Here is a 19,230-nt window from a genome sequence, read left to right on the forward strand (position 1 = left end):
TCAGCTCCATTTTTGGTACTCACACTAGCTCTTCAAACAAACCGAGCTCCAGGGTAGGCTTCTAGAATATCCACGGCCAAGGAAGATGCTTGCGTGTCACAATCGACCTTTCCTTTTGCTTTTAAGCTTTTTGCTTTATGGATGTAATGCCGCAATAAGATGTAGCTCAATGTAACAAACGTACTGATAAATAAATATACTCAGTTTTCTTTTATTCATCTTGATTCAGTTTACACATTTGTTGGTTTTGAATCTTTGTGAACGCTTCGCTGGGCTGACCTAGGGATAGTAGATTTTTAGATGCTCGACGTTCCATGGATGGGGTAGCAACTGTCGAGTTAAATCTTCCAATCGATACGTTCCTGGTCGGACGGTGCTTGAGATGACATAAGGTCCTTCCCAATTGGGTCTCAGTGTGCCAGCACCAACTTCCCTAGTGTTGAGGAACGTTTTTCGGAGAACCATGTCCCCAACTCGAAATCGCCTGACTTTAACTTGGGCATTATAAAACCGAGCTACTTCTTGTTGTCGAGCCACAGTTCGTAACCGAGCTCTTTCTCTTTGTTCATCCATAAGGTCAAGTCCGAGGGCCAAGAGTTCTTCGTTATCCTCTTCGTTAAACGAACTGATTCGGGCTAAGGGCAGCCCGATCTCGATCGGGGTAACGGCTTCTGAGCCATAAGCGAGGAAAAGGGAGGTTTCTCCTGTATCGGTTCGAACCATGGTTCGGTATGCCCATAGTATCTTTAGGAGTTCTTCGGCCCACACTCCTTTGGCGTGGTCAAGCTTAGTTCGGAGATGCTGTTTGATGATCTTGTTGACCGCCTCAACTTGTTCGTTCATCTGAGGATGATGGGGTGATGCGTATATATTTCTGATTCCGAGATTATCGCACATTTCACAAAAAGCCCTTATTGTCAAAATGCTTCCCATTGTCGGTAACAATGGTTCGGGGTATCCCGAAACGGTAGAAAATGTTCTTCCATACGAAGTCTGTGATCTTCTGCTCAGTTATTTTTGTCAGTGGCTCAGCTTTGGCCCACTTTGTGAAGTAGTCCACTGCTACGACAGCGAATTTGGTCTGTCTTTTTCCTATGGGTAGTGGTTCGATAATATCGATTCCCCACTGTGTGAAGGGCCAAAAACCGGTCATTGGAGTCAGCTCCTCTGAGGGTTGCCTCGAAACGGCTGCGAACCATTGACATTTATCGCATCTGTGGATGAGTTTACGAGCGTCGTGCTGGATGATCGGCCAATAGTACCCCTGACACAGAATCTTATGCGCGAGTGATCGTCCTCCTGAATGGTTTCCATATATTCCTTCATGTATTTCTCGTAGTACATAGTCGGCTTCACTGGGGTTTAAGCATCGTAGTAACGGAGCGTAATAACCTTTCTTGTACAGCACCCCGTTGAGTAAAGTGTAGTGAGAAGCTCAGATTTTTAATTGTCAAGCATCGGCGTGATCTTCAGGTAACTCTCCGTTGTCGAGATATCGGATAATCAGGTCGAGCCAAGTGGGCTCCAAATCGATTATGTGCACGACCGAGCTAACTGGTTCACCGAAACTCGGTTCGGCGACGTACTCGATTGGAATGGACCTCGGTATGTCGTCCTCATCGACTGAGGCGAGTCTCGCTAACAGATCGGCTTTAGCGTTCTCTGTCCGAGGGATCCGAGTAACCACATACTGTTGGAATCCATCGATTAACTCTTTGGCTTTCTCCATGTATGCTTTCAATTGCTCTTTACGTGTTTGATACACACCAGCGACTTGATTGACGACCAATTGTGAATCGCTGAAAACATTGAGATGCGTAACGCCCAAACTGGCCGCGAGTCGGAGGCCGAGCAATAAAGCTTCATATTCTGCTGTGTTGTTTGAGGCTTGAAATCCAAGTCTTAAGGCATACTGCATGTAGGTTTGATTAGAGATTTTCAGCACTACTCCTGCCCCACTTGCCTTAGAGTTGGAGGAGCCATCGACATACAGCTTCTAAGGAATTGGGTCAGGCGCTGACTCGGGAGAGGCGGTGGTCAATTCTTCAGCAGGCTCAGTATTCCAAACCATTGAATCTGCTCGTGGTGTCACTTCAGCAATGAAGTCGGCCACGGTTTGCCCCTTAACTGCTACTCTCGGCTTAAATTGGATATTGAATTCGCTGAGTTCAATCGCCCACTTCGTGAGCCGGCCTGAAGCTTCTGGTTTCTGTAGGACCTGACGTAGCGAGAGATCAGTCATGAGATAATTGTATGAGCTTGAAAATATAGTCGAAGTCGTCGCGAGGAGACAATCAACACTAGGGCCACTTTTTCCAGGAGTGGGTATCTCGTCTCTGCCGGTAGTAATGCTTTGCCGACGTAATAAACTGGCAGTTGTTTCCCTTCGTGCTCCCATAACAGTGCCGAGCTAACCGCCGCCTCGAACACCGCAAGATATAGCAGTAAGGCTTCTCTTGGCTCGGGTTTCGATAAGAGGGGCAGAGACCCGAGGTAAGACTTTAATTACTGGAACGCTGCTTCGCACTCTTTCGTCCAATCCACCATTCATCGTCCCTTCAATTGTTTAAAAAACGGGAGACATTTATCGGTGGCTCGGGAGAGGAAGCGGTTGAGTGCCGCTACTCGTCCAGTCAATCTTTGTATGTCTTTTATAGTTTTTGGAGACTCTATATCAAGCAATGCCTTGATTTTCTCCGGATTTGCCTCGATTCTTCACTGGCTGACTAGGAATCTGAGGAACTTTTCAAAGCTCACACCAAGGGCACATTTGCGCGGGTTCAACTTCATTTGGAACTTGCATAAGATCAGGAACATTTCTTCTAAGTCGGCTATATGGTCGGCGGCGTGTACACTTTTGACGAGCATATCATCAATGTACACTTCCATGGTTCGGTCGATCAATCGAGCGAAGATTTTGTTCACTAATCTTTGATAAGTCGTTCCAGTATTTTTCAAACCAAACGGCATTACTCGGTAACAATAAAGTCCTTTGTCGGTGACAAAGGTGGTCTTAGATTTATCAGACTGATATATTACAATTTGGTTGTACCCTAAATAAGTATCCATAAAACTAAGAAGTTCGTGCCTGGCAGTGCTATCCACCAATTGATCGATCCTCGGAAGAGGAAAACTATCCTTTGGGCAGGTTTTATTCAGATCGGTATAGTCAATACAGACACGCCACTTCCCATTAGCTTTTTTCATAAATACGACGTTAGCTACCCATTCCGGGTAGTATACCTCTTCTATGAATTTGGCCTTGAGGAGCTTGCTAACCTCTTCTTCAATGATTGCGTACCTTTCAGGACCGAGCGGACGTCGTTTCTGTCGAATCGACCGGTAGGTTGGATTGATGTTAAGTCGATGTGTGATAACGGATGGGTCGATTCTTGGCATGTCTTCATGGTTCCATGCAAATATGTCAGCGTATCGCCGGAGCAAGGGCATCAGATTATTTTTCAATGGCGATCGCAGAGACGAGCCAATTTGTACCATTTTAGGTTCGTTGGTCTCGACCAAAGGTACCATAATAAGATCTTCTACCGGTTGCCCTCGCTCGTGAGTTTCGGCTCAGAGATCTAGTGACTCGATCATTGATACCTTGGTCGGGACTTTTACGGCTGTTGCGTAGCAGCGTCTTACGTCTTACTGATCTCCTTTAACAACTCTCACTCCCAACTCAGACAGGAATTTCATAGAGAGAGAGTATGTAGATACCATGGCTTGGAGGAGACTTAGAGAGGATCGGCCGAGTATCGCATTATAAACGGATGACTGGTCGACTATCAGAAAGTCGACCATTACTGTCGCCTGATGCGGAGAGTTTTCAACAGTAAGTGGTAGCGAGATGATACCTTCTGGGAGTATCTGTCCTCCAGAGAATCCGATCAATGGGGTACGCACCGGCTGCAAGGTCGATCGTTCAATACTCATTTTGTCAAATGCCTGAGTGAACAGTACGTCAGCAGATGATCCTATGTCGACGAGTATGCAGAACACCCTTCGGTTTGCGATGGTTAGAGTGATAACTAATGCATCATCATGAGGATGATGAATGCCTCGAGCATCTTCATTAGTGAACGAGATGTAATATTTTTCTCTCTTCTTTTCCTTCGAAGGCCGAGCTATGATTAGGATCTCGGACTCGGGTCAACTGATGCTCCTGGCGTGACTATTTCGAGCATTATTTGAGTCACCTCCGCCGCGGAGACCACCGACGATAGTTTGGATCTCCTCCGTAGGTTGGTTATCCCCCGAGCGTTCTTCCGCTGTCCTGGTTCTCTCGACGTGTTCTCTGAGCCGGCCTTCTTGGATAAGCCTTTCGATCTCTTCCTTCAAGTGATAACAATCACTCGTACTGTGTCCATGATCGCGATGGTAGTGGCAATACTTATCCTTATTCCGTCGGTTCGGATTACTCCGAAACTTATTCGGCCAACTGACAAATCCTTCACTCTTGATTTCCATCAGCACCTGTTCTTGAGGTTTATTAAGCGTGATGTATGTAGAAAACCTTCAGTCAGGTCGCTTGCCCGACTTGCATTCATCGCGTGTTCGGTCGTCCTTACGCTTTTTTCCTCCGATCGAGTCAACTTCCTTTTTGGCTGACTCTTTGGATCGGATTTTCGCGTTCTGGGCGGCCTCACGCAAGTTTCTTATTTCCTCGGCGTCCGCGTATTTATCTGACTGAGTCATGAATTCAGCCAAAGTCTCAGGTGGATTCTTATCCAGAGATGTCAGAAACGGCTTGTCCCTAATGCATTGCATGATGGAATTGATTGCCGTCTCCTCTAAATGTTTTCGAACTTGGAGTGATTCAAAGTTGAAACATTTGATGTAGTCTTTCAATAGCTCTCCCTCCTTCTGAACTATGTTGTTCAAATGCGCAGGGGGCTTCAACTTCTTGTTCCCGCCAATGAAATTGGTGAGAAAGGCATCGCTGAGTTCTGCGAACGTACTGACGGACTTTGGTTTCAGCTGCTTAAACCAAAGTAGAGCTACATCGGCTAAGGTGAGGGAGAAAACTTGATACATAACGGCATCCGAGGCATCATGCAGTTTCATGTACGTTCGGAAGCATTCAATGTGTTCCGTTGGGTCGGTTTTGTCTGTGAAAGGTGTAATTTGAGGGAGGTGAAATCTTTTCGACAGCCGGGCTTACATCACTTCATCGAAAAACGGTGACGCTTTTATTTCTGTACTGGTTGAATATGCATCCCGACTATACTTCATATCTGCCATCTCCTTTAGCACTTCTTTTTTAAAGTCCTGAAGATCAGCTTTTCAATGCTCGTTACTTTCTGTCATCCCTTCAACCGGAGTCCGATCTATCTCGTGTCGGAGATCAGTGGAAGGTAGCACGGCAGTTACGGAATGAGCGGACGCTAGCTCGGACGGCCCATGGGGCTGACTGGCTGTGCCAGCGACCGTGGGGCAGTGGGATGAAGGTTGGCAACTTGTCGCGGAACATTCATTACATGTTCTTGTTGAGGATGCTGAGTCTATTAACGGTGCATCTGCTCCAACATTTGTTTCATAACGTTTATATCGGCTCTGAGCTCCTGGACCTCCCGATCCAACCGTTCATTTTCTTGATTCCGCTAGGTATTTCTAGTTGTGGCAGATGCTGCAGGATGAGCCGCGGAACCTTATTGATTATTAGGTTGATTCTGAGCTCCTTGGACCCCGTCTAAACCTGACGGTCCAACGTCATTAACCTCATTTGGTTCGTTAGGATCAGTTTTTCTGGTTCTCACCATTAGCGCTCACTTGACACTTTTGGATAGAGCCTGGAACATGACTTTTTGTATCAATTCCCACAGACGGCGCCAAACTGTTGATGCAAAAATCTGGTTCACCCTCCTTAGACCTTCGAATACCTGCACAAGAAGAGGACAAAGGAGACCCTGGCTAGAGCAGGGGACCCTCCGATGCCAAAGTCAGGCTAGGAATCTGGGTGTTATAGTATTGAGGGATTCTGGGAGAGAGTTTTTGCGTACCTTTCACCCTTCAAGTGTCTCTCATTTATAGGAGAGGGATGATCCCGTCGTACGGGGATTCTCTCCCTGATTTCTAGGAGATTTGATTTAGCCGTAACCTTCTTACGGATGCTTCCCGATCCCGAGATCCTCGGGATCGAGAATCCTTTCCCGTGATTTCTGGAACGGTATTTAAGCTTACACCGTTTCTTCCTCGCTCGGCTCGGCCTTGACCGACTCAAGTAACAGATGAGTCTCGGCTGGCTGCAAGGATAAAGCTTTCTGCCCCCTGTCGGACGGAACAGGATCGGCTTATAGCCGACGTTCTTCCTTAATCCGATACCCGACACTGTATCCGGCCTCGTATGGGTCGATTTTATGGTCGGTCAGGTTGCTTTTAGCTTCAGGGCCTCAATCGGCCCTTTAGACATTGCTGCCTCGTTAACCGAGCCAACTTTATGTGTCTTATTTTGCCTATGGCCCCTGACTCTTAAGGTCTCAGTCAGGATTCATTTCCCAGGAATCCGAGCTAAGTCTCTCCTCTAGGCTTCGTCTCGTACGTTGCCTCGGACTCTCAGGTAGTGCCGATAGAGTTGGTCCATTCCATAACCGAGTCTCCGGACTTGGTGTTTTTTCCCACACATCTTTAATATGATTTCTCTATAATCGGAGGCCTATAAAAAGGGTATATCGCTTTGGTTAGAAAAACTTCTCTTATGAAGCTCTAATCCTGGAGAAATCCTTTCCTCTTAGAAAACCTACTCTATTGTGTCTAGAGATCCTTAGAGTAGAGTGTGTTATTTATGGTGTTTTCTTCCCTCCTATGGTTGAGAATCAGACATTCTTGGTGAGCTATCATTTGTCTCCATCATGCAACAAAGAAGAAGACAAGCACCTGAGAATTTTAAATTGATGTATTATACAGCGCTTCTATTTTTTACTTTGACGGATTTTGACAAGTCTACTTCAACGCTAATATGTGTAAATCAGTTCCAAGCCCAGTAAGCAAGGAACTTGAGTATTTCATATCAGTTATCTTCAGTGGGGCCCACCTTTTTTAATGGATCAGATTTCCTGCCAGGGACAATGGTGGGAAAAGACAAGGGTTTAGATGCAGGGGAGGGGCTAAATGTGATAATTTTTCTTTTCATGTACAATATATCTAAGTAACAAGACGAATCTTTTCATTAGATAAGATGGACCACACCACATATATGTGGCTCAAAAATGGGTTGCTGGGGTCGTTAGATGAGCCACACATGTACGAAATGTTGGATCCTGTACCAGAAGAGGGCGGCTAAAAGCAGTATGACCCATGAGCTGAATTCAACCTAGTGATAATTTTAGATGGGTGGTGAGCCGACATGATGAAAGGCCTGGATCTCATAGGCAAATGTGCTCACTGCCATGCATACTGTGTAGTATGCGGATGGCTGCTCGTGAATGTCACGTGTGGCCATGCAAGTGCCTCATGGATGTGGATTGTGTGGTTACCCCGCACCACCCGGCTACGTTCAACTCGAAAGTGCTCGGTTAGCTCAACTCGACTCAATTCGAAATTTTGGTTCAGTTCAAGCCGAGCCGCTTTTTTTAGTTTGAAAAAAATTTGAACTGAGCTTGGCTTGGCTCAAAGCTAGCCCGAACTTGATTCGGATAGCTCGGTTGAGTTTATATATTAATTATATATAAACTCAAATGAGTAAACCAAATCAAGCTTGGGCTAGCTTATATATATATATATATATATATATATATATATATATATATATATATATATATATATGGAAAAGGTACTATGCCCTCGACCTCGACCTCACGATAAGCTACTGTGAGGTTGAGCTGTGTGGGCCCTACTGTAATGCATGTCGACTATCAACACCGTGCATTTGATGGGTCCCCTCTAAATTATGGGATATGGGCCATACCATCTAAAATCATGTGAAGATACCGTTAAAACATGTAAAAGCACTTGGTGGGGCCCACATAAGTTTTGAATGCTGCTGAAACTTGGTCGGAACCCTCATCTAAGTGGGACACACATAATGGATGGGTTGGATTTTCAAAACACATCTCCGTGTACCCAAAAAATGATTATGAATGTTTTAATGGAGGGTAGCCCCTCTCAACTTTTATATGTGGTGTGGCCCATACAAGTCACAGATTGACTTGATTTTTGAGACCTAGGCCCACCATGGAATGGTGCATCTGACTGATGGGGTAGATGGTCAACACACATCACGGTGGGGCCCACGCAGCTTGACCTCATGGGAAGTTCCCATGAGCTCGACCGCATAGTACCTTTTCCTCTCTCTCTCTCTCTCTCTCTCTCTATCATATATATATATATATATATATATATATATATATATATATATATATATATATATATATATATATATATATATAAGCTTGTTTTATCAAAGAAAATGAAAACCACGCGTTTTCCCTCACCGAACCTAGAAAACCACCTCTATTAACAAAAGCATGGCTCCCCGATTCCTAAATATGGGTTATGTAACCACCGTACACGTGGCATATATATTAAAAAAAATAATAATAAACAAATAAATCTATCCAGTCCTACTCAAATTATGCATGATCCTGCTTTGGATGGAGATCACCGGCTAAAAATTTACGCTGATGAAATGATCCTACGCACCTGATCATTGGCTATGAAATAGACGGTTACAAACAAAAACATCGTCGGTCTAATATAATGGCCAAAAACAAACGGTAAGGATCGGTTCATCAGAGTGGTTTACCTGCACAGAACCCACCCACGTCTTGCACGAGTTGAAAGGCCATTGGACAAGTCACTGCCATTCAAATTATATAGGGTGAACTATCACCGTCTGGATTGGCAATGGGTCTTGATCTGCCTGAATCCAAACCGTTTGTGCAAACCTAACCCTGCAAGTTGTAACCCATTATCCTGTGTCCCGACCTAACCCACTTAAAAACTGATCAAACCCAAGCCTAATCTGACCCAACCTATTTGTAGCTGTAATTGGGGTTGGAGGCTCCACTGACCTCACCCAACCTATCACAACCACACTTGGGTTTAAGAATGGAATATGGGGGTTGCCCAATCAAGACATACATACATACAAAAGTACACATACATCAGATACCCTCTGTTGGGCTGAGTCGGGTCATCGGGGCCTAGACCATTGATAAGATATATGGGCGAGTCAACCCGAGCCCGACCTGCTATTGATGTAAAGCAAGTCCTGGATACTTTCATGTCCAAGATCGACCAAAGAAGTCTCTATAGGATTTGGAAGTGATCAGAACTGACAAAATCCTAAAACAATCATATCTTGTAAACTGAAATAAGTTATTTGAGGTAGATTTTGGGTGGGAAAATTACTTTAGCCACCCAATGGGTTACCCATGCTGAATTTGTGGGATTCCATCATTTCGACATTCAAAAGTCCATTTCAATTTCAATCATAACTCCCTCCGGATCCTTTGAGTTTTAGGAGTCTGCCCAATATAAAAAGGTCTTTAAAAAATTAGGAGAATAACATGATTACGCCAAATTGGACATTTACTATTTTTGGCCAAAAACCATGAAGCCTATAGATATCATGATCATCCATATATAAATAGTAAGTCACATTTTCCAGGGAGTTTGATTATGAAACTTCTTCCTTGGTTTGGTATCACCGTTTAAAGGATTGTAAATTAATTTTTATCATCAATCAATTTAATTTTGAATTATTTAGTCATCCCATACAAAGATAGTGATCGACCTCATTACGTCCATCCCTGCTTTAGCTATCCATCTATTCTGGACCAGAACCTTCCTTAGAAGACAGAAGTGGGTTGGACAGGCGGGCTGCCCTGACCCATTGCCACCCCCAATAACCGTGATTCCAGCCCCAGACCTATTACTGCCTGTGGTTTGCTGGCCCCACACGGTGGTTGAATTACTTCCGGTTGTTTGCGGGCCCCACACGCATCACATGTTCCAGTGAAGCACGTGGGACCTCTGAGGGATGCGTAAGTTTATTAGCCCCTGACATGAAAATGACCACATTCAAAATTTTCTCAGTCAGATAATCTGGTGGGCCACACCTTTAAATAGAATGTGGACCTCTTTGGCCCTTCTCTTATTTTTCCCAAAAATGATGTATACTATTAAAATAAGGTGACCCACCTGATGAGCATTGTGACAAATATAGTCCAGATATTGAAAAATCCCACGATTATCTCTAAGAAAATTGACCATATTATAGCAAAATTTCAAAAAATATCGACAGTTATTCCTCACAATTTAATAGCAAAACCATGGTGGTCTTTTAGCACCAAAATTCATTTTATAACTCCACATTATATTTATAAATTAAATTAATTAGTTTTATAATAAATACTTTTAATATTTTATTTCCAGCAAGATTTTCCTAATCATATCAAGAGAAAAAAATTTGCCAAAGTAAGAAAATCTGCCTAGAACTAGATGTGTCACCATGCTGAGAATTCCATCACACCCGCTTTAATCATTAATAGGGCAGTTAGATGGGCCATAAACATTAAAAGAAAAGGCAATTATTTTCTACTCTTTTTTTTTATTCACCCCTCATTTATTGATGGGCCACACCAACAACCACGTGAAGGCAATGCTCTGTCACGACTCCATACCAAAACAACTATAATAATACAAAGACAGCCGCTGCAGCTACCACTAGTTGACAATAACATACACAAAAAAAAATAAAATGATATGATCACTTTATTTATACACGGAAGATTCTCTCACTGTTTTCTTTTCTTTCTTTTTTTTTTCTTTTTTTTAAACGGTGGGGATCTTAGAAATTTCTATACGCCACCATGGCCCACAGATCAAACACGCCAATTCCCTAATTTTCTGTTTTTTTTTTTTTTTTCATTATTCCCCACGGTTGTTTGAACAAAAAAAGAATTACCAGATGGAAAAAAAAAAAAAAATCACTTTCTCACGTCCGCTTCCAAGGATTTTCTGCTTCTTCTTTTATACATCTGCCGACAAATACGAGCGGAAACAACTGTCGTTAGTACAGCAACCAAGTATACCATTATTTATAGGAAATCTTTGATAGTATGGCAGAGGGTGGTAGTCTATACGCAGGCCACATGCACCACGGACTTGTACGCGTGGCATCAGATTGCTCAGATTAAACCGGCCAAATTACGGATGATTAATCAGTGGTTAATCTGCCTTGATCACCTGACAGACACTGGTGGGCCATTAATGGACAGTTGAAATATGAAAATATCCGGCAGTTTACAGTCAGCGAACAAGTGGCCGTGAATCAGAGGTTTGGATCGTTGGATAAAATATGATTTTGAGAAGATGGCCTTATCTAGAACTCCCTCAAAATCTGAACGGTCTAATTTGAGTTGATGCGGGTGTGCAATTTTCAACGGCCTGCGTATCACCCATATAGCCCTTGTTATTTGATACTCCGAAAATGTTCCCTTATCAAGGTCCACCTCGTGGAGCCCTCCTGGACGCGTCTCCCCATTTCAGCCCAAAGTCCAAGAACCAGCCAAATCCGTGGTCATGGGCGAGCCACGCGGGAGGAAACAGTTGAGAATGAATGCCGCTCATTAAAGATTGTTTGCGGTTGGGCCGAATGAGAGATGTGTTTGACCCATCAATTGTGGGGTATCCATCTTGGATGAGGGGTCCACAAAATTTCAGGCTATTCCTTAACTCACGTGGGCCCCAAGGAATGATTTAAATGCTTTGGCCATGATTTTGCACTATTCCAGATGGTATGGCCCACCTTGAGTGTTGGATATGCCTGATTTTTGGGAGAAGACAGCACCTGGAGGATCCTCATAACTTGCACGGTTTGGATGTCCGACAAAAACTATGGACGGTTAGTAAAGGAGTTACACGGATTCCAAGCATGCAATTTCAGAGGACCTCCGTATGGAGCATGTTACCAGGGGCCAGAGTAGACGTATGGAACCATTTCGATCAGTGAAAAGAAAAAAAAAGGGGTACGTTCGTAATTTGCGCACCTTCTGGTTTTCAAGGGGGTATTTTGCTTATTGGCATGTGGTGAGAAGAGAGTCCTGCCCAAATGCCCCCAGCATTTTACAAGCCACTTCTAGCAATTTCCCTGTCATTAATAATAAAACATATACTTATTTTTAAAAAATCAATAAAATAAAATAAAAAACGCATAATATAAAAGGGAGGAGGAAGACGAAGATTAAAGAAGAATGGTGTGGCATGGAGTGGCTGGAAAGTCAAAAGCATCCATCATAGCTGGATTCTCTCTTCTGTATCCTTTCTCATTATTCCCAAAATGCCCCACACGCTCTTTCCCACCGACAGCGTGCCTTCTAATCATTCTCTCACTAAGCAGACGGTTTTGGCCCAAGTGTTGTATTGTATACTATTTTATTGTACCATCCCCTGCTACCATAGTTTTGTTAGCATTGATTCTAAATCAATCCAAACCATCCAAATAGCTGACCCCATTCTGGATACAACACGCATCCAATTGGTAACTAGTAAATGGATGGTTTAAAAACATTACAGTTAGTGGTCCCAAATTCAATGGAAAAGGGTGTATTATAATAATCCAGAATGGATGATTGGGATGCACTACCTGTATGCCACTAAATTCAATGGAAAAGGGGGTATTATAATAATCCAGAATGGATGATTGGGATGCACTACCTGTATGCCACTAAATTCAATGGAAAAGGGGGTATTATAATAATCCAGAATGGATGATTGGGATGCACTACCTGTATGCCACTTGTATGGTGGTGAGTCTTTTCCTACCCCTCACCATCCTCAACCTCTCATGCACATCAAAGGACCTCCCCTATTTATCAAGATCCAACCACTGAAAAGCCCCTTTCAACCAATCTACCTACACCCTAAAATGAAAGAAATACCCTCAAGCCTAAGCCAGAATAATTACCACTGTGGTCCCTGATTTTTAGGATAATTATTTTTCTCGCTAGTGAGAAAGTTAGTTGATGAGAATGGGTTTTTTAGAGTACGGACGGATGAAAATACCCCTCGGGTCACTCGTTCAGGTAAAAAGAAGGTGAAAAAAAAAAAAGGATTAATATCATCCTAAATAGATTGCCCGTACATGCAGGGGTCTACTTTGGGGAACTAAGTTTAGGGTCGGTGGGTGAAATAGGTAAAAAGTGGTGTCTATACCAAAAAAAAAATACCCGCCTAAGCCCAAGCAGTTCCAAATTAAAAACCTACTTCATAAGGACTATGACCATCGGTAGACACGTGAGCATAGGTTCAGTAGAAATGGCGATACTATGCACAAGCTGCAATACAAATCCTCCAATCACCCGTGGCATACTCCCAAAATCAAATGATATTGGAAGTTCCCATCCAGGTACGGGTTGGACAATTGACTGTGTTATGTGAACTGTCCATCTGATGGCTATCAACCTTCCACCTATATTGACCCATTATTTATGGTTTGGTCGTACGTGTATGTAAGCCTATGGCAGCGCATCGATGGTTATGCTCTGCCAGGGCATAAATCCTTCGAATATCGAAACGGAATAGCTATAACCCACTAGCATTCCCAGTTGCACTGGTATCAATGCCCTAGATTTTTAAATATAGACTTTATGGTCCAGCTATCCAAAATCCAAACTGATGATATGATATGCCCCACCAGGGATGCCCAAGTCACTAAATACCCAACCCTCCAATTGGTGGTCACAAGAAAAACAAAATTATAAATAAGAATGAGCCAGATCAATTTTAGTTAACCACATTTACATATAAGAGATCATGGTATTCCAGAATACAAGACTATTACGGTTGTTACAGAAAAAAAAAAAAAAAGGCCTGTAATGTTCTGATCGAGGATATGATGGCCATTACTGAAAAAATGACTCCTAACGGGTCATTAGAGAGCTGTTAAAGGGTTTTTTTTTTTTTTTTTTCTCTTAGTTTGGCCGCCCATATCATACTGTTATTAAATACGTTGATGGTTGTTGGTCATTAATATTAACTTTAAACCTTAGTGCCTGTTTGGTAGCCTCATCTCATTTTAATTAATCATAAATGTGTTAAATCGTGGGGATTGAATAAAAAAGGCATGATAAATAAGCATCTTTATAATCTTTAACACATAATTAATATTAACTAAAATGAGATGAACATATTTTTAGGCTTCAACCCAAATGAGATGAACTCATTTTTAGGCGTCACCCAAAGATGCCCTTTGCCAACTACATAGCTGCAATCAATTAAAATGAGACAAATTCGAAACAGGGAAAGAGGATTGCGTGGTGTGCTACACACCACTGACCTTTTTGGTGTGTTGATGTCACCAAGATTTGTGGGGGCCATCATGATGTATTTGTTATATCCAAACCGTCCGTCCAATTGGAGAGATCGCTTTAGGGCATGAGCGCATTCCTGCGGTAGATCCAAAGTTCAAGTGGACTACACCACAGAAAGCAGCGGGGATTGAATGTCTACCATTGAATACTTCTTGGGGCCACATAAGATTTGGATCAAGCTGATGTTTGTTGTTTTCCCCTCAATCATGGTCGGATGGCAAATAAACAACATGGTGCGCCTAGGAATGTTTCAACAGTGGGCATCGTTGTCCCCACTGCTTTGTGTGGTGTGGTCCACTTGAACTTTGTATCAGCCTCATTTTTTGGCTCATGCCCTAAAATGATTTCTCCAAATGGATGGACGGTGTGGATATAACACATACATCATATTGGACCCACAGAACTTGGTGAGGTCGGTTGATTGGCACACCACTCAATCCGCTTCCCAAAACAGGCCCGTGTCCCTTCTACCGAATGATGTGACAGCGCCCAGCATTAAAGGGCACGATGGTCACTTCCTCGGCAAATTACCAAAACCGATCCAAAAAACTCCCTGACTCCTACACGCATCTTCTACACGCTGCAAGACAGCCGACGCCTAACTGGCAGACAGCCAAGCTGGCCATCAGATGGGTACCACCGTGTGGATGAGCTGGCCCAAAAACCAGGTGGGTCCACTTTGGGCACAGTCCACCCCAAATGGACGGCTCAAAAAACTGGCCGACGTTTTCGAACCTCCGCGGGTTTCTAACTACGTAGCTAGCCTAAGTTTTAGACTGGGCAATAAAATAGCCAGACCCCACTAGATGTACGGTGCCGATCTGCACCCGTGTGCCAACTAGCATACGTGGCGATCCACACGAACACTGCGAGGGAAGCTTTCAAGTCATTTTCGAGTGTAGCGAAATCTCCCACTAAAGAACACTTTTTCCAGCTGTCGCATCCAGTCACGAGCAACCACCGCGTGAACAGAGAAAAGAGAAAAAAGGAAACCCCACCGACGAAACCCTCCCCACGCAAGCTCGCCGGAATCTGACGCCTACCTTCCCTCCTTCCTAACGACTACCTGACGCATAGACCGAAAATGGCCGGACTCCCGCAGTCCATGCGGGCTCATTGCGCATGTGCGCCTAACCAAAGTAATGATCCGGACCGTTCATCAAGTACACCGCACCCTTGATGCGCCACACTGAGAGAATCCCAACGATCAGAGATCCTCACCGTCTACCAGGGACGTGTTCAAATGCTGACCGTTTTCCCAACCGTCTTGCTATGACCAGTATCTGTGGGATTCCCCCCACCGTCAGTGGCCCATCAACAGCAGGATATAAAATATGAACGGCCTGGATTGATAGGGTTCGTCTCCACCATGCTCGATGCATACATACCCAACTGGTGGGCCCATCCGGTACGGACTATATCACGGACATCAGTACCGCCGATTATCCTCCTAATCGTCTCCACAAAGGTCGCCGATCGGGCAACCCCATCCGAACTGGGTCCCACCTAGACTCGCATTATCATGCCACGTGTATGGCGGAACGAGTTCACGCCCGATACTCAAAAACTACATTCCGAAACAGAGAGAAAACAGAATGTAACGGAAAAGAAGAGCTCTTACCTCGTCTGGGCTTCGCAACCACCTTCCTCTCTGCAGGCGACACTGGCACCGTCGACGTCTCTGCAGCCTCTGGCGGAAACAAGACCTTATCGATCCCCTGCACTGAAATCCGACCGTCCGTATAGATATCTGGATCGAACAGATAAGCGGCCTCCTCCCCATGCCCAAACTTCACTGATCCGTCCGCCTCCTGGGCCACCACCTTGTGTGGGACCCGCAGCGTGTCGTAGCTGATCTTCCCGAACCTTCTGACCGCATTGTACATGCTCTCCTCCGTCTGATACTCCGGGACCAGATGGTAGTACATGATCTGCTCAGGCGCGCCTGGCTCCGATAACTGGTCCGTCGTGAGGCGGGACATCGCTTCATCGTTCGGCGCAAGGACGGTCAGGACGTACCCTTCCGACACCAATCGGCCCATCTCAGTGGCTAATGAGGTGAGATTGACTAAGATGTCAGCCATCTCGTTGTATCCACCGTAATGCAGGAGGGTTTGGATGAAATCCTTCACCTGGCTTTCTCCATCGAACCATCGGTGGGCCCCACCCGGGCCAGGGGCAGGGGCGGGGGCGAGATCAGGCCCCGGCGCCATCGCGTAGAAGACCGGGAGTACAGGTGGGGCACCCGCCGGCACCGGAGCCGGCTTCTTCAATCTGTTCGTCCTGGGATCGACCTCCGGCGCGCCCTCGGGAAGGACGGCTGAAATCGAAGTTAGGCTACGCCGCCGATTGAAATCTTCCTGCACAGAACGGGGGATCAGCAGCCGTTCGATCCCATGGATGACTCCATCAGGTCGGACGATGGCGTTTGGATGGATGACATTGGCGAGATCGATCTTCTGGTTGGGTAACAGACGGATGGGGTCGCTCGAGAGGGTCCGATGATCGGCGTCAGATGTCGGCCATTCATCGGCGGGGATGCGGGTGGGGATGACGTGGTACATGAGGAGCGTTTGGAGGGAGCGGAGATTGCGTGGCTCGAGCAGGAAACGCTTGAACTCGGGATCAAGATCGCGATCGAGAGCTTCATTGCGAGGGGCGAAGATCGTGATGTTGTGGGCCCCAACGGCCGATTCTAGGGTTTGGAGGAGGAGAGCCTTCTCAACGAGCTCCGAGAGGATGGTGTAGTGGGAATCGAGGAGGGCCACGAGGACGGAATTCGAGTTGATCGCGCCACTGGAATTGGATGGCTGAGATGTTGATGGCAATGCCGATGAGAGAGATGCGAAGGAGATAAGACAGACGGTGAGGATGAGACGACAGACGCCATGGATCTGGAAATCCATGGCGACGGAGGGATTCTGAGAGAGAGAGGGAGTTGCAGATGAAAAACCAGAGCTTTTTTTCTCAGTACTCGTACGACTTCTCTCAGTCTCTCTGTCTCCCTCTCCCCCTTTTATCTTCTTATGCAAGGGAGTTTTCAGTTCGTCGCGATGGACTGTCTTGTCCAATTTATGCTTTTTGTTACCTAGCCTAGACGTGGCCTTTAAGATTGGTAAATCTGGACTGTACATTTGTTGGCGTTACTGTGAATGGTACATAATGAAAATATTATATCTATTGGCTGCTCCTGATCGTCGGATTAAATGTATTTTCTCCTTTGAATGTGGACGGTTGATACTGTTTCAAGTTTCCCCATCCTTTTGAAGGACGCAAATAGCGGTTTTGATTTTCAAATCGTGTTCTTTTTTTCTTCTATTGTGGCCCATTTAAGCTATGGCCCAGAAAATGGATTGATCAGATTCACCAACATGGTGACAAATGTACAATGGTGTGGCGATGAACTGAAAATAGTTCATCGCGCCGTGCACGAGAGTCAACTATTTCTTTCACCTTTTTCTTCATTAGCAATGATCACATACAGCTGTTCTTCCTCGGGCAATATACCTAACATGCAGTACATCCCATCCGTGAAAAAGGTGGGCCGCACGACGATGATCATCTGATATGAAAATTGGATGGATCTACCCATCTGTTTGTACACAACATCAAAATACAGCCAATAGTATAATCATGTGTATTAATTGGCCCACCCAATGAGCGGACAGAACTGATTTTCAGTTTAGATGGTAATCATTTTTCGGCCTCTCTTATTCACGGATTGGATATTTGTTGGGAAAAAGATGGCTGTATCTAAGGTTCTGTTACAGCGGCTGTATCTGCACATTTCACGTTTTTCTTTGATCGCGACTGGAATCATCTGAAACGTGGTCCGCATTTGCAGTGATTGGTGGGACCCACATTTCTCTAATCCAGACCATCAGTTTGTTGAGTAACCGATAAGTGAAGTATACCAAGAAATATAGACAAGATTTGAATATCTCTCCAATGAATATTAGGGCCATTTTTAGTTGAATGTGGACCGTTATCATATCTCTTTTTAACCGTCTGATTGCAGGCCAGACATACAACAGCTAGGATTTTCATGATTAGTATTTTCAATAAAAAATCCATCTGTAAGTGGAAAAACAGATTAATGGTCTGGATTAAAGAATCCTGACTGGAAATTTACAGAAATGGAAACGCGTGTTTACAGTTGGAAGCTGGGGGTCATTCCCCTTCTTCACCAGGGACGGATTTGAAAGGAAATATTAACTTCAGTTTAGAGTGGAGCGTGGGTTCCGGTGAGATCTCGCGAGGAACACATGGCTGATGCCAGAAGCAACACGGAACACCTTCCTTTCCGGTGCGGTCTTTTAGGACAGGCTGGGAGTGTGGACCACCGACACTGGTGTCGGGCTGGGATTCACTGGCTTCTGTAAATGATGGACGCGGAGTCCGTACGAACCCCGCCAGTTCCGAGTTCGGCATAGGCTAGGGTCCTGAGGGACCCACCATAATGTATGAGTTTAATCCACACCGTCCATCCATTTTTTAATATTATTTTATGAAATATCATAAAAAATGAGATAGATCCAAAGCTCAAGTGGATCACACTACAGGAAGAATCAGATATAATGATCTCTACCGTTGAAACCTTACTAGGTACGGCCGTGATTTTTATTCGTCATCCAACTTGTTTATAATGTAACATGGACATGGATGAGCAAAAAACACAAATATCAACTTGACCCAAAGCTTTGTGGGCAATAAAAAAAAATTTCAACGGTAGGAATTCAATGCCCTGTATGGTCCACTTGAGAATTGAACATGCCTCACTGATCGGATGGTACCCTAAAATCACATGGAAAAATGGATGGATGGTGTTGATAAAACCCATACATCACGGTGGTCCCTAAGGGCCCGTTTGGCCGGTCGGATTGGAAGGGATTGGATGGTATTGCAAGGGATTGGA

At 44.7% G+C, this 19,230-nt stretch overlaps 1 protein-coding gene across 1 annotated transcript; it reads right to left on the reverse strand.

Annotated features, from left to right (window-relative positions):
- Positions 1–10,595: 10,595 nt before the first annotated feature.
- Positions 10,596–17,318, reverse strand: LOC131249151 (fasciclin-like arabinogalactan protein 17). The gene is made up of 3 exons (XM_058249736.1): positions 15,937–17,318; positions 11,994–12,094; positions 10,596–10,982 (listed from the first exon to the last, which is right to left on the reverse strand). Exons 1-2 carry the CDS (start codon positions 17,219–17,221, stop codon positions 12,021–12,023), a joined length of 1,359 nt encoding a protein of 452 aa, XP_058105719.1. The 5' UTR covers positions 17,222–17,318; the 3' UTR covers positions 10,596–10,982; positions 11,994–12,020.
- Positions 17,319–19,230: the final 1,912 nt, after the last annotated feature.

This window comes from Magnolia sinica, chromosome 6 (genome assembly GCF_029962835.1).
Source record: "Magnolia sinica isolate HGM2019 chromosome 6, MsV1, whole genome shotgun sequence".
Classification (NCBI taxonomy): Eukaryota; Viridiplantae; Streptophyta; class Magnoliopsida; order Magnoliales; family Magnoliaceae; genus Magnolia; species Magnolia sinica.